Source organism: Salvelinus namaycush, chromosome 5 (genome assembly GCF_016432855.1).
Source record: "Salvelinus namaycush isolate Seneca chromosome 5, SaNama_1.0, whole genome shotgun sequence".
NCBI classification, from domain to species: domain Eukaryota; kingdom Metazoa; phylum Chordata; class Actinopteri; order Salmoniformes; family Salmonidae; genus Salvelinus; species Salvelinus namaycush.
Genome location: NC_052311.1, coordinates 51,909,481 through 51,924,511, shown reverse-complemented (window position 1 = coordinate 51,924,511; position 15,031 = coordinate 51,909,481). Strand labels below are relative to the sequence as shown.

Here is a 15,031-nt window from a genome sequence, read left to right as displayed (position 1 = left end):
TGCATTTTATTGCATGACATAAGTATTTGATACATCAGAAAAGCAGAACTTAATATTTGGTACAGAAACCTTTGTTTGCAATTACAGAGATCATACGTTTCCTGTAGTTCTTGACCAAGTTTGCACACACTGCAGCAGGGATTTTGGCCCACTCCTCGATACAGACCTTCTCCAGATCCTTCAGGTTTCGGGGCTGTCGCTGGGCAATACGGACTTTCAGCTCCCTCCAAAGATGTTCTATTGGGTTCAGGTCTGGAGACTGGCTAGGCCACTCCAGGACCTTGAGATGCTTCTTACGGAGCCACTCCTTAGTTGCCCTGGCTGTGTGTTTCGGGTCATTGTCATGCTGGAAGACCCAGCCACGACCCATCTTCATTGCTCTTACTGAGGGAAGGAGGTTGTTGGCCAAGATCTCGCGATACATGGCCCCATCCATCCTCCCCTCAATACGGTGCAGTCGTCCTGTCCCCTTTGCAGAAAAGCATCCCCAAAAAATGATGTTTCCACCTCCATGCTGCACGGTTGGGATGGTGTTCTTGGGGTTGTACTCATCCTTCTTCTTCCTCCAAACACGGCAAGTGGAGTTTAGACCAAAAAGCTCTCTTTTTGTCTCATCAGACCACATGACCTTCTCCCATTCCTCCTCTGGATCATCCAGATGGTCATTGGCAAACTTCAGACAGGCCTGGACATGCCCTGGCTTGAGCAGGGGGACATTGCGTGCGCTGCAGGATTTTAATCCATGACGGCGTAGTGTGTTACTAATGGTTTTCTTTGAGACTGTGGTCCCAGCTCTCTTCAGGTCATTGACCAGGTCCTGCCGTGTAGTTCTGGGCTGGTCCCTCACCTTCCTCATGATCATTGATGCCCCACGAGGTGAGATCTTGCATGGAGCCCCAGACCGAGGGTGATTGACCGTCATCTTGAACTTCTTCCATTTTCTAATAATTGCGCCAACAGTTGTTGCCTTCTCACCAAGCTGCTTGCCTATTGTCCTGTAGCCCATCCCAGCCTTGTGCAGGTCTACAATTTTATCCCTGATGTCCTTACACAGCTCTCTGGTCTTGGCCATTGTGGAGAGGTTGGAGTCTGTTTGATTGAGTGTGTGGACAGGTGTCTTTTATACAGGTAACGAGTTCAAACAGGTGCAGTTAATACAGGTAATGAGTGGAGAACAGGAGGGCTTCTTAAAGAAAAAATAACAGGTCTGTGAGAGCCGGAATTCTTACTGGTTGGTAGGTGATCAAATAGTTATGTCACGCAATAAAATGCAAATTAATTACTTAAAAATCATACAATGTGATTTTCTGGATTTTTGTTTTAGATTCCGTCTCTCACAGTTGAAGTGTACCTATGATAAAAAATTACAGACCTCTACATTCTTTGTAAGTAGGAAAACCTGCAAAATCGGCAGTGTATCAAATACTTGTTCTCCCCACTGTACTTCTACAATAATCAATCAAACACATCGATTGTGTTGATATTCCAATTCATATGGGGGCCACATAAACTAACCTACAAAATGGGAGAAAGGTACAACAGGTCCATCTTGGTTTCTTCTGGTAGCCTATAAAACCGTAATAACCAATGACCACCAGCTTTTGGATATGCTCTCAGGTTTGCTGTGTCTTTAAGAGTCGCCTCCAGCCACCGGTCCACCGGCCCCCAAAGTGTGAATAATATTCGGTAAGGAGTTATGCTAAGTGGGAAAGCTTTTAGCACATTATCCACTGGCAATTGCAAGGTAATCAAATTTGCCAGCACAGGTCCCTTATTAAATATCTGCAGCATCGGATTTGCTTCCGGGAGACGCCTTAATGGGTTTAGTGCCCTGTGGATCTCCTACCTTAGTGTTCATGTAAGCGCCGGCCCATCTCTCCGGGAGAGTGAGTGACATTGAGGATGAGAGGTGATCCCTCCACCCCGGAATACACTGGAGTCAGCGCTTTTGAAATATAGGCTATACTTATAGGCGCGCAGCCGACATGCGTCAGTGAGTGCGACAAGTGGGAGAATGGATATGCGAAAATAGGATCTCAACAACGACAGGGAGGGGGGCAGAGAAGGGGATGCAGGCGAGGAAGCGTTCCATGTTTTTGTTCTAGCCTGGCTATCTTAAGAAAAAATTATTTTTGCCTTCAGCACAATGTTAAATGTAGGTCTAAGGCTTAAGCCCAGCCTGCACTCTTAGAAAAAAAGGTTCTGGATAGAACCAAAAAGGGTTCTATTGCTTGCTTCATATATGGCACCCTAAAGGTTATTTTGTAGGGTTATTTAATCAGAACCCCAGGGGTTCTTCTTCACTGAGGGTTCTATATGGAACCAATTTTGGTTCTATATAGAACCTTAAGGGTGCCATATATGAAGCAAGCATAGAATTTTTTGGGGTTCTATCCATAACCTTTTTTTCTAAGAGTGTAGGCCTACTATACACATTTTTAGGCTACATTATTTGGGAAAATGTTACAGATTGTATGTAGGCTATGCTACTAAAGAAAATGTGCTATTACAATGTTGTGCAGGCCTACATGTAATACCCAGGCTATAACTATAGTAGGCTGAATAGGCGAGGACATTGCCTGCTTTTTAACTATTCGATCACATGTGCAAGTGCCTCTTTTCCCTTTAAACAAAGGTTCTTTACGTTTTTATGGCTTTTGGTTAAAAATAGTAGGCTGCTGGGGTGATTACAGCATTGTAATAAATGCTATAAAAGCATAATAACAATATTAATACTAATAGGCTACTAATACTGCTACTACTACTACTACTACTAATAATAATAATAATAAGAAGAAGAATAGTAGCCCACAACACACCAGAAAATGTCCAATCAGAAGAAAACAACATCGAAAAATAAACAAATGTAGGTGCAAGGGCTCGTACATAAAGCTGAAGGCGGTGAGGGAGTAAAGGGAGAGGGGCCAGATTAGGGACGCACTGGTGTGTGTGATAGCACAGATTTAGCCTGTGATGCCCCTGCACTCTATAATTCTGCACATTAGTGGTCCGTCTGAGGAGGCCTATTCTCACAAACATTGAGTTACTTGCAGGGTCAAATAGCCTCCTATGTGTCTCGAGATTCCGTATCTCTTCCCCTCTCTATTTGTAATAAAAAAGTATTCGTTTGTATCCCAGCTATTATGATAAATCAGTCTGAGTAAATTATTAAATGTGTTGTAGAATAGATTGTTTGAACAGATTTTAATACGCTCCCAGTTGGAATGTGAATTTATATTATATTATGTTAATTAGCCAGTTGAAATATTTTTTTAAAGGTATAGGCCTAGGAACTCTCAAATTCTGGAGCTATGGATTCAAGAACTGTGTCGACATATTATAAACATATTCTGATGAAAGGTTTCGTTAAATTTATCGGACTCAAATTACAACAAAAAAACATAGCCTATACAAATCAGTATACATTATTATAGATTATGTGAGAAAGTGTGGCCTATATTGTACAATAATCAATGGGTAGGTATAACATTAGTTGAAATGACCACTGAACACAGGACATCTTCCATGCTTTTAAATGTATCGAAGAATTTTGCAGACTTCCACAATCATAAACAAAATGATCATTATAGCAATTTGATGGGGCGAACAAATTGAAAACGATTGCTGATGCACCTCAGAAATTAAACATAATACCTTTTTTTACGGTAAAAGCTAAAATATGACGAAAGTTATAATTGTGTCCTAAATATTGACGATTATGCAAATGAAGCATTTTTTCTCAATCAGAGATGAGTGTACATATCATTTTATCACTCAATGGGCTACTTTAACTGATCGAATCAAGCAACAACAACAAAACAGTGCGTCCAGCCTATCTCTTGATGTGTGAAGTGTCGGGTCGCGGTTAGGTTCCCTCTAGATTTGGGCTAATGGTCGGAATCGGAAGAAAATGTGTTTTTAATAGGCTGTTGGGCTTCAATTCAGTTTGCAGGACAGTATGTGACGTCGACACTAAGGCGGCGATTGGCTGCACACGATAGGGATGGAGTGGGGAGTGGGGTTGGCTAAAATTAAGAGCAGTGCAAAGATTCAACAGTCCCAATGAAGACTTTGCCACTGGAGTGGAGACGCACAACGATTAGTTGGTTTTTAACAATGTGTTCAACGAGTCAAAAACGGAGAGTGTTTTAATTTTGTTTTGTAATAGACGAAGCGCATACCTGTTCAAAAATCAGTCGAAGTAGCTTCCATTTTTTTCAGCGTTTTTGTGTGCAGCCTGCCAATAAATCTAACAGAGCTCACTCCGCGAGCGGTTTGTGCTTTTGGACGTTTTACTTGTACTACTCTCACCATGGAGTACACCTCTTCCCCGAAGCCACAGCTCTCCTCCAGGGCAAACGCGTTCTCGATAGCCGCTATCATGTCAAGTGGAAAAACGAAGGACAAGGAAACCGATGAAAACACCATCAAGCCACTTGGTAAGCCGATCGCACACAGTGTCTTGCATAGAATTCACATTTTCAATATAGCCTACAATCGATAGTTTCCATCTTGGCTATATTGTTTGTTAGATTGTTTAAATCAATCTTGACTTCGATTATGCTATGGAGAACAAAAAGGGTTGTCTATAGGCCTAGGCCTACTTCTATAGCCATAATGTTCTATGGGCCTATGGGGAAATGACTGAGAACCTTCATTTAAGATGTCTCACATGACGATGTTTTTATAACCTTTCACAAAATATTTGTCAAAAAATCAGGCAGTGCATAACCCCCGGTCATAGACTGTCAGCAAAAGTTTCAGTTCCAAGTTGTATTAGTCGTATGTACGCGATACGCATGGATATACATCATCCAAGGAAATTCTTACTTGCAGGTTCCATCTCGACAGTGCCACAACAATAAGAAACAATCAAATATACGAACTTAAAACAATATTGCACGAGCATAAAACAATATTGATGGATTTTACAGATGTAGGCCTACGCAAATATGTATTCAGTAGGCCTATGGTTCACTGAACAGGCTCTGAATTAACCGATTATTGTATCCAGTGTCAACAAAAAGTGTATGGGCTAATGAATCAGAGATATCAACATTATTTCAGAATTTTCTCTATCCAGAAATATCATGTTGTGTTGGCTGTAGTGGTGCTTGCTGATAATTGCTAACATGTTGCTGAATATTTGATTCAATCAAGTTGACTTTCAATTTATCCAAGAAAAAAGTACAATTTAACGTTTTCGTCAAATAAATATAAGCATTTAGTGAATTCATGGAGACATGGGTTAGTAGACTAGACCTGTATGCAATTACTGACAGAGAAATATAACACGGACATTGCTGTTAGCCACATTGATGTTAACTACGTATATCATTGTGAGTAAAAAAAAAAGTGTTTTGGATTTATCTGAATATCTCTTCGAAATAGCGTGGCCATTTGTAGCCTACTGAAATAACCAATATGTTGTTTTTGTGATTCAGTTGCACTTTTGAAATTTGTAGTAGGCTAATTTAATGTTGTTCAATGGAAAGCAAATAGAAAAACCATTCATCTTAATTTTAATGTATATTCTTGAATTTATCAAATACCCCTCACATGTATTGATAATGTTTTAAATTGATTTGAATACAAATCATTGTATTGGAATGTATATATCTATAGGCTACTGGGCTAGTTGTGTTTCATTCATTTAAAGCTAAATAATAATAACCAATTTATGACATTCTTTAAACATCTATGCCTATGAGTTTTTACATTGCTTTAAACGTATATCAGGCTACGCAATGTAAAAACTCACACACACACATATATATATATACATATATATATATATATGTTTTAGCTGCAGTAAAAATAAACAAATGAAACCAGCATTTGAACATGGTGTTTTTTCATCCGTAGAACAATTCGTGGAGAAGTCCTCCTGTAACCAAGGTTTGGGAGAGCTGTCTTCTCTAGATGGGCACGGAGATTTCAGCGGGAGCGCGCCTCCAGTGTGCACAGAGCCGCTGATCCCCACCACTCCCAGTGTTCCCAGCGAGGAGATGGCCAAAATCTCCTGCAGTTTAGAGACCAAAGAACTCTGGGACAAATTCCATGATCTCGGCACCGAGATGATCATCACAAAATCCGGAAGGTAAACTTCAATTTCTCACTGCAAAATATTATATAATCGAATCCTATATTATCGACACCACGTAGGCCTATTGGCCTCCTTTACTTTTTAAATGTGAACGACAATTATAGCCTGAGACGCAAACTAAAGCTACATTTTATAATACCGTTATTAACCTATCTGATTACCCATGTCATATTGGGTAATTGGATGTTCTGTTTTGTATTTTGCAGGCTCAATTAATATTTTTTTTCAATTAATATGTAGCCTATAATAAGACTAATTTCGGCAGAGATATTCCGTTTTTTTACATATGTAAACGGTGCTATAATTGCACCACAAATCATTGTAGCGCACCTCCCATGCGTGGAAATGTTTATAGTCTAAGGGTAATTATGTAATCGATTTACAACTCTAAATGTTGAGAAATAAAAACATTTTTTTATAAATATTTACATCATTTAGGCAAAATAATATTCCTCGAAAAACGTAATGCTGTTCAAAATATATTGTAGGCAAATATTCTCCCTGCCATGAATATCTATTAAAAAAGATATAGGGAATATGCCTCCCGCCAAAAACATGTTTAATCAAATAGCCTACAGATAAAGGAAACACATAAACCTCATACAAAACGGGAGCTATTGATAATATTTATGGACAAAGGAATTCAGTGAAATATGATTCTCATCATCTTATATTTTACTTTGAGCCTAGGTTTGAGTAAATATTTACCTCAGCGAAAATGGTTGGCGTGGGTTTGTGTAGTCGTTGTGTTTACGGTCTCTCTTCCCCTCCAACAGAAGAATGTTCCCCACCATCCGTGTGTCCTTCTCGGGGGTGGACCCGGACGCCAAATACATCGTGCTGATGGACATTGTTCCGGTCGACAACAAACGCTACCGATACGCCTACCACAGGTCGTCCTGGCTCGTGGCGGGCAAGGCGGACCCCCCTCTGCCTGCACGGTGGGTGACTTTTTTTTTCACTCGTCTCTCGTCACTGCGAGGCTTTTATGCACGAGTCGTTAATGTCAAAAGCATTCACAAAATGGTATGTGGTAGTAGCCAATGACGCTAATTATTGGTATATGGATAGCAAATACACTATATGGCTTAGATAAATACATTTTGGAAGTATTTTTTAACTTGACCGACAAAGGTCTGCATTGGAACAAATCGGCCCTTTTGCTTTTGAATAGCATGCTAATACGTTTTTCTGTGTTTGCATAGACCTTTTCAATTCTAAAATGTATTTTAATATACATATTGTATTTATATTGCAGGTTATACGTGCACCCTGACTCTCCTTTCACTGGGGAACAGCTGCTCAAACAAATGGTGTCTTTCGAGAAAGTAAAGCTCACCAACAACGAACTGGACCAACATGGACACGTACGTTATTGATTTGTCATTGGTATTGAAACATTGAAGCAGATTCATGTTATTTCTGACATGAACTGAAACATGAAATGACTAGAAGGCTGTATCGCCTAACCCGAGAAAACTCCCATACAGGCTATCCTCATTTTATAACTGATCGAGGACTTGTGGAGAGTTTCCCCGTGCAATATTGGATTTAAAAAATATTATCTCAAAGTGTAAACAATATTGACAAATGAAAATTATAATTTGGGGGATATTTCTAAAATATGTACGGGAATTGTGTTTAGATGGGATTATAACGGTTTAAATAAATAAACATTCTTGCAGATGATTGATGAAAGAATTGCTCTGTAAACTTTCCATAAAATCTCGTGGAATTTTCTCATGGGAAATCATTTTTTCCAAATCTCTTTCACATGTTATTGGGAAATGAAATGTTCTTAACTGTAAATCAGAGACGTGTTGGATTCAAAATCCACACGTTGCTTGGTTTCACCTGTGAAGATCCAGTTACATTTTATCATTTAAATTCATATTTTCTTTATATTCAAATCATGTTTTTTTCGGTAAGGGAAATTAATACGTCGTACATTTTAACGAGAAGCAGAAACACGTGCTAAACTAAAGAACTTTCAGCCTATAGTGCAGAAACGATAACAATAATGGAATATGTGTCCCATGCAACACCATTAATTTACATTATTAACAGTATTAGGCTAACATCATACACTGATTAGCCTACACCATACCAAACCAACAGGTTGTGCGAAAAACGTGTCCTTGAATGTATACACAAACACGTTTAATTTCGAGGGCATGTCCGTGGTATTCGATAGATAAAAAGAGTAGGCCTAAAGGCGAGAGCAATGCGAAATAATGACAAAACCAGATATATATTTGCTAAACAATGTGAACGATGTCATGGGATTTTGATCTTCTTGACGCAAGTAAAGACCGATAAAGCTGATTAGATAGGATAAAACACACCATGTTTCCTGTTGATCTAAAACATATCTCTAATGGTTACCAATATGGAATTTAAGAGAGATTCGTGCACTCTTTTAACCGCACGAATAATTGGCATTCAAATAGAATAATTTTCGAAAACCTTGACAGTGAATGTCGTTTTGTAGGCTAGTCATTTGAAATTGCACTGACACAAGACACATCATGTTATAGTGCACCTGGCAGCTTTTAACAGGCAGCTTTCAACAGCTCACTCTGTTTCATCATTCTCAGGAACAGTAATTATGACTTGAGATAAGCCTGCATATTTCAAACAATAAATCGTTTTGTTCCCATTGCTTCCTATACATGCACAAGTTCAAGTTGAGATGTGTCAATTGTGAGAATTGTAGCTGAATGTTGATGAAGGCAGGCAGGAACTCCTAGTTCTTAGGACACCATACTATACCACACCTCCTTTGCCCAGTACAGTCTCACATACAGTATACAGTATGAATCTAGATGTGAATCCTAGGGATCTGAACCAGAGTATAGCAGACTAACTCCCCACAGCCACACAGCCACACAGTATAGGCTATGGAGTCAGACAAAGGAGAAATGGTCTTCATCAAATCAAATTGTACGTGTCACATGCTTCGTGAACAGCAGGTGTAGACCAACAGTGAAAAGCTTACTTATGGGTCCTTTTCCAACAATGCTGAGTTAAAAATAAAGATAACAAATAGAAAATCAAAATAGAAATACTGTAAATACATGAATGAGGAATACTGTAAATACATTAATAACAATCATGTATACAAATAACATGGCCATTACCGATTTGATGTGCACGGGTATGAGGTAATTGAGGTAGATATGTAGATATACAGTGCATTTGGGAAAGTATTCAGACCCCATTACATTTTCCACATTTTGTAAGGGTACAGCCTTATTCTAAAATGTATTAAATAGTGTCCCCCCCCCTTCATCAATCTACACACAATACCCCATAAAGACAAAGCAAAAACGTATTTTTTTTTATTTTAGAAAATGTATGGAGAAGAAAAAAAATATCACATTTACATAAGTATTCAGACCCTTTATTCAGTACTTTATTGAAGCACCTTTGGCAGCAATTACAGCCTCTGGTCTTCCTGGGTATGACGCTACAAGCTCACCTGTATTTAGGGAGTTTCTCCCATTCTTCTCTGCAGATCCTCTCAAGCTCTGTCAGGTTGGATGGGGAGCGTCGCTGCACAGCTATTTTCAGGTCTCTCCAGAGATGTTCGATCGGGTTCAAGTCCGGGCTCTGGCTGGGTCACTCAAGGACATTCAGAGACTTGTCCCGAAGCCACTCCTGTGTTGTCTTGGCTGTGTGATTAGGGTCGTTGTTCTGTTGGAAGGTGAACCTTCGCCCCAGTCTGAGGTCCGGAGCGCTCTGGAGAAGGTTTGCTCCCCTCATCTTTCCCACGATCCTGACTAGTCTCCCAGTCCCTGCCGCTGAAAAACATCCATGAAAAACATCCCCACAGCACCTTCACTGTAGGGATGATGCCAGGTTTCCTCCAGATATGACGCTTGGCATTCAGTCCAAAGTGTTAAATCTTGGTTTCATAAAAACAGAGAATCTTGTTTCTCATGGTCTGAGAGTCCTTTAGGTGCTTTTGGCAAACTCCAAGCGGGTGGTCATGTGCCTTTTACTGAGGAGTGGCTTCCGTCTGGCCACTCTACAATTAAGGCGTGATTGGTGGAGTGCTGCAGAGACGGTTGTGATTCTGGAATGTTCTCCCATCTCCACAGAGGAACTCTGGAGCTCTGTCAGAGAGACCTTCGGGTTCTTGGTCACCTCCCTGACCAAGGCCCTTCTCCCCCAATTGCTCTTTCCCCGAATGCACTCTAGGTAGAGGTAAAGTGACTAGCCAACAGGATAGATAATTAACTGAGCTTCAGCAGCAGCGTATGTGGTGTTTAAGTTTGTGTGTGTGTGGTGTCAGTATGCATGTGTACACATGTTATGTGTGTATGGGCATATGTAGTGTGTGTATGTGTATGTGTGTGTTGGGGTGTCAGTGTAAATATGTGTAAGTGTGTGGGTAGAGTCCCAGGCAGGTACTTCCTGTTTGTGTTTTTGCATGGAAGCAGGAAGCAGGAGGATAGAGTTATGTGCATTTCTTATTTGATTATAACCATAAGCAGCTTGTTGAGTGCTGTCTTAGTGCCAGCATCGGTTTGTGGTGGTAAATAGACAGCTACGAAAAATATAGATGAAAGTATGGTCTGCAACTTATCATGAGGTATTCTAACTCAGGAGAGCAAAAACTTGAGACTTCCTTAACATTAGAGAACGTGCACCAGCTGTTGTTAACAAAGAGACACACCCTCCTCCCTTCTTCTTACCTGAGTCTGCCATCCGGTCTTGACGATGCATAGAAAAAACAGTGAGATGTATATCCATGTCCTCATTCAGCCACGACTCTGAGAAACGTCGAATATTACAGTTTTTCAGGTCCCGTTGATAGGATAGTCTCAAACAGAGCTCATCCAGTTTGTTCTCCAGTGATTGCATGTTTGCCAATAGAACAGATGGCAATGGCGGTCTATTTGCTCGCTGACAGTCTCGTCAGGATGCATCTTCACAGAAGATCAAGATCAAGCAGAACAACTAAGAGCTGAGGAAAATGTGTCTCAGACTACATGCTGTTAACATGTTTATCTTTTCTCTACTGCCACCCCAGTCATCCTCTCTCACTCGATCACCTTGCCTCTTCTATCACCATGCTCTCTCTTTCTACTTCCTGTCATCTCACTCCACATCTCGCTCTCATTCTCTATCTAACCCAGTGTTTTGCCTTCTCTGTGTCCCTATAGATCATACTAAACTCCATGCATAAGTACCAGCCCCGGGTCCACATCATCAAGAAGAAGGACCACACCGCCTCCCTTCTCAACCTCAAGTCAGAGGAGTTCCGCACCTTCGTTTTCACCGAGACTGTCTTTACCGCGGTCACAGCCTACCAGAACCAGCTGGTGAGCAGTAAATCACTACTCAACTGTTCTATACCAGGCTCTTATTTATTAATGCACACAACGGAAAACCAAAACAAGCGTTTCGTATTTGACTACAGTTACTCCCTCCTCCTTTCTTCCGTATGGTGCCTAGTGAACGTGACCCAGGGGTCACCAGGGAGGACGTGTTCTGTTGCTGGATAGTGTTTATGGGTAGAGACAATATGTTGAATATAGGGGGTTGTGTGGCTGGTTTACAGACAACATGCAAAGGGAGTGTGTTCAGTTCTGTCTAAAGCCAGTTCTGCCACCCAGGTCCTCCCTGACTCCCTTTGTGTGTTTAGTCTGGCTATCCCATGGAAAAAGATAGAGAGAGCGAGACAGACAGAAAGGGAGAGGGATAAGAGTCTGAGACAGAGAGAAAGGAGAAAATAGCATCTAATCTGTTTGCGGGCCTCTTTCTTCCCAGATAACCAAGCTGAAGATCGACAGCAACCCGTTTGCGAAAGGCTTCCGAGACTCCTCCCGACTGACGGACATGGAGAGGTACAGGGAATTTTATGTCTTTGCCTGTTTGTTTATTTCTGTCCGGCGCGGATAAGATTAACAAGGGGAATAGAACTGGGAGAGAGGGGTGAGAGTAGTCGTGTTAGGAGCTAGCTATGGAGCTATATACTCATTAGCAAGTGCACATGCCGTGTTGTTTATTTATTTCTGCTCAATAGGAGTGTGTGCGTGTGTGTGTGTGTGTGTGTGTGTGGGGGGGGGGGGGGGGGGGGGGGTAGTACAGTTTTGCATACGTGTGTGTATGTTACAGAGAAACTGAGAGAAAAAGCAGGAGAGAGGACATTGAATTTGTTTTGCAACTAGACAGAGGACTGTGTTACAGTATAGTGTTGGTTTTTATTTCAATGCCTGTAAATGTCTGAAATTGTTGTTTCTATAGATATCTTGTGGTTATCTGAGTGACTTCCCCGGGTGCAATGCCAACCCACCCTACTGTAAACTTCTGGCTAACACACACACACACACACACACACACACACACACACACACACACACACACACACACACACACACACACACACACACACACACACACACACACACACACACACACACACACACACACACACACACACACACACACACACACACACACACACACACACACACACACACACACACACACACACACACACACACACACACACACACACACACACACACTCCAATCCAAAGGATTTTTATGACCTACAGCCAAACAAACACACTTTTTTTTTTAGATTGACCAATTCCAGCACTATTGCCAAAATCATCTGATAAATCAGACCATCCCAGGCCATTTCCCAACCAAACAAGCAAAGTCGAAGACTGCCAAGAGACAGCCAGACAACCAACTCCCCCTTTCTGGCTTTCTCTTTTTGAGGGCTGTGAATTAGATCTGATCAATTGATCTTCAGGGAGCTGCAGAAATCACATTAGTCTGGAGTCGGCCACTGCACTAAAACACAGTGTAATTTGATTGGCTGCTGTGACTGATTGAAACCAGCCCCCTGCGTCGTGGCCTACTGTGGCCTCTGTGCCGGACAGGCCAGAGCTGATAAAAACACACGCACATTTGTACTGCGCCGCTGACAGATATTGCACTTTCCTAACCTAATTGGGGAGCTAATGTGGACGCATGGCTCTTGTGATGCAGACCACTCCTGTCCAACCGACCCTCCTCCTCCACCACCACCATATCTGTCCCTCTCTGTGTCACTGAGACGCTGTCTGACAAGGCTCACAGGAACTAATGCACTTTTTGTTAGAATACACAGACTAAGACTAAGACACACACACACTGCTTTAATTATGTACTTTGATACTTAGAAAATAAGGATCTTTGCTTTTATGCTCCAAAGAGGTATCACAACTATTGAAAAATGTTGTTGTGTATTCTGGGCTACATTATGTGTGATTTTGTTGCACTGGCATTTTATAGACCGTACATTTTCCTTTATAACTATACTGTTATGGGCTCGTTATTTTTACATACAGTACCTAATGTGTACAGATATATTGACTGTGTGTACAGATATATATTGACTTTGTGTACAGATATATATTGACTTTGTGTACAGATATATTGACTGTGTGTACAGATATATATTGACTGTGTGTACAGATATATTGACCGTGTGCAGATATATTCACTGTGTGCAGATATATAGACTGTGTGCAGATATATTGTGTGTGCTGATATATTGTGTATCTATTGTCTACATACTGTACATTCAGTATTGTCTGTCACCAGTATAACTATAAAAGATATAATTTGGGTTATAGGTTACTGCAAAGACATGATATATCTTGGTGAGTTGTTTTGGGGTATTGGTGTGAATGCAGATACAGTATATATTGGACTGAATGTACATTTTATATTAGAATAGGATATTTTCATATTTTGGTGTGAATGTACCAATATGTTTAAGTGTGAACATAGAGATATATTTTGGGCCTTTCTCTTTGGTTTTTGCTGCAGGGAAAGTGTTGAGAGTTTGATCCACAAGCACTCGTACGCACGGTCGCCAATACGCACCTACGCAGGTGAGGAGGAGACCCTGGGGGATGACGGCCACGCCGCACACAGGGGTAAGAGAGTTGGTCACACACTGATGATGTCATCACACACGTTTCACAAGATGCACATCATGCTAATGAGCCAAATGAGGGCCGTTCAGTGGTACTACTACCTCATTATTTGACCAAATAATTCAAACAACCGTCATTCACATAAATGGAGCACTAGAATGCTGCTGAGTCAATGTGGTGCAACATCAATGACAGTATTATAGTAAGAGGTATCTAACAGTGTTTCTCCATCTCACTCTAAGGTTCTGCGTTCACCGCCTCTGACAACCTCTCTCTGAGCTCCTGGGTCACTGCCACCTCTGGTTTCTCAGGCTTCCAGCACCCCCAGTCCCTCTCTGCCATGGGCTCCAGCAGCGCCTCCCTGGCCACCCCCTTGCCCCACCCCATGCAGGGCTCCCTGCCACCTTACAGCCGGCTGGGCATGCCCCTGACACACTCGACCCTGGCGGGCACCATGCAGGGCGGCGGGCCCTCCTTCCCCTCCTTCCATATGCCCCGCTACCACCACTACTTCCAGCAAGGCCCCTACGCTGCCATCCAGGGACTGCGCCACTCCTCCACCGTCATGACCCCCTTTGTATGACTCCCTCTGGGGTGACTGCCTGGCCGAGTAGCCCCTCATCAGCAACAACTAAGCTTATAGACGCACTTCCACACACAAGTAGATAGACTCACCGATTTGTCCGCCTCAGCATCATCACCCATCGTCACCACCGTGTCCTTGTAAATAATAAGCCCCCTGGCCGAGGCGACTGACTGGACGACCTGGAGAGGCTGCCTGGCTGCTGCCCTGCATGCTGACAGCTGAACCGGAGAGGAAACAGACTCCTACGGGACCTGGTGAAACAGACACAGAGACCCACAGACTGATATGAACACCAGATATGAACACTTATGACCTGCATATGAATATTTACGACCCAGATATGAAAACTGATGATCCAGGTATAAAAAAAAATCCACAACAAATATGCTGAGG

At 41.8% G+C, this 15,031-nt stretch overlaps 1 protein-coding gene across 1 annotated transcript; it reads left to right on the top strand.

Moving 5' to 3' along the window:
* Window positions 1-4,289: 4,289 nt before the first annotated feature.
* Window positions 4,290-14,635, top strand: LOC120047640 (T-box transcription factor TBX20). The gene is made up of 8 exons (XM_038993185.1): window positions 4,290-4,439; window positions 5,866-6,100; window positions 6,883-7,047; window positions 7,365-7,473; window positions 11,278-11,436; window positions 11,885-11,961; window positions 13,943-14,052; window positions 14,295-14,635. Exons 1-8 carry the CDS (start codon window positions 4,313-4,315, stop codon window positions 14,633-14,635), a joined length of 1,323 nt encoding a protein of 440 aa, XP_038849113.1. The 5' UTR covers window positions 4,290-4,312.
* Window positions 14,636-15,031: the final 396 nt, after the last annotated feature.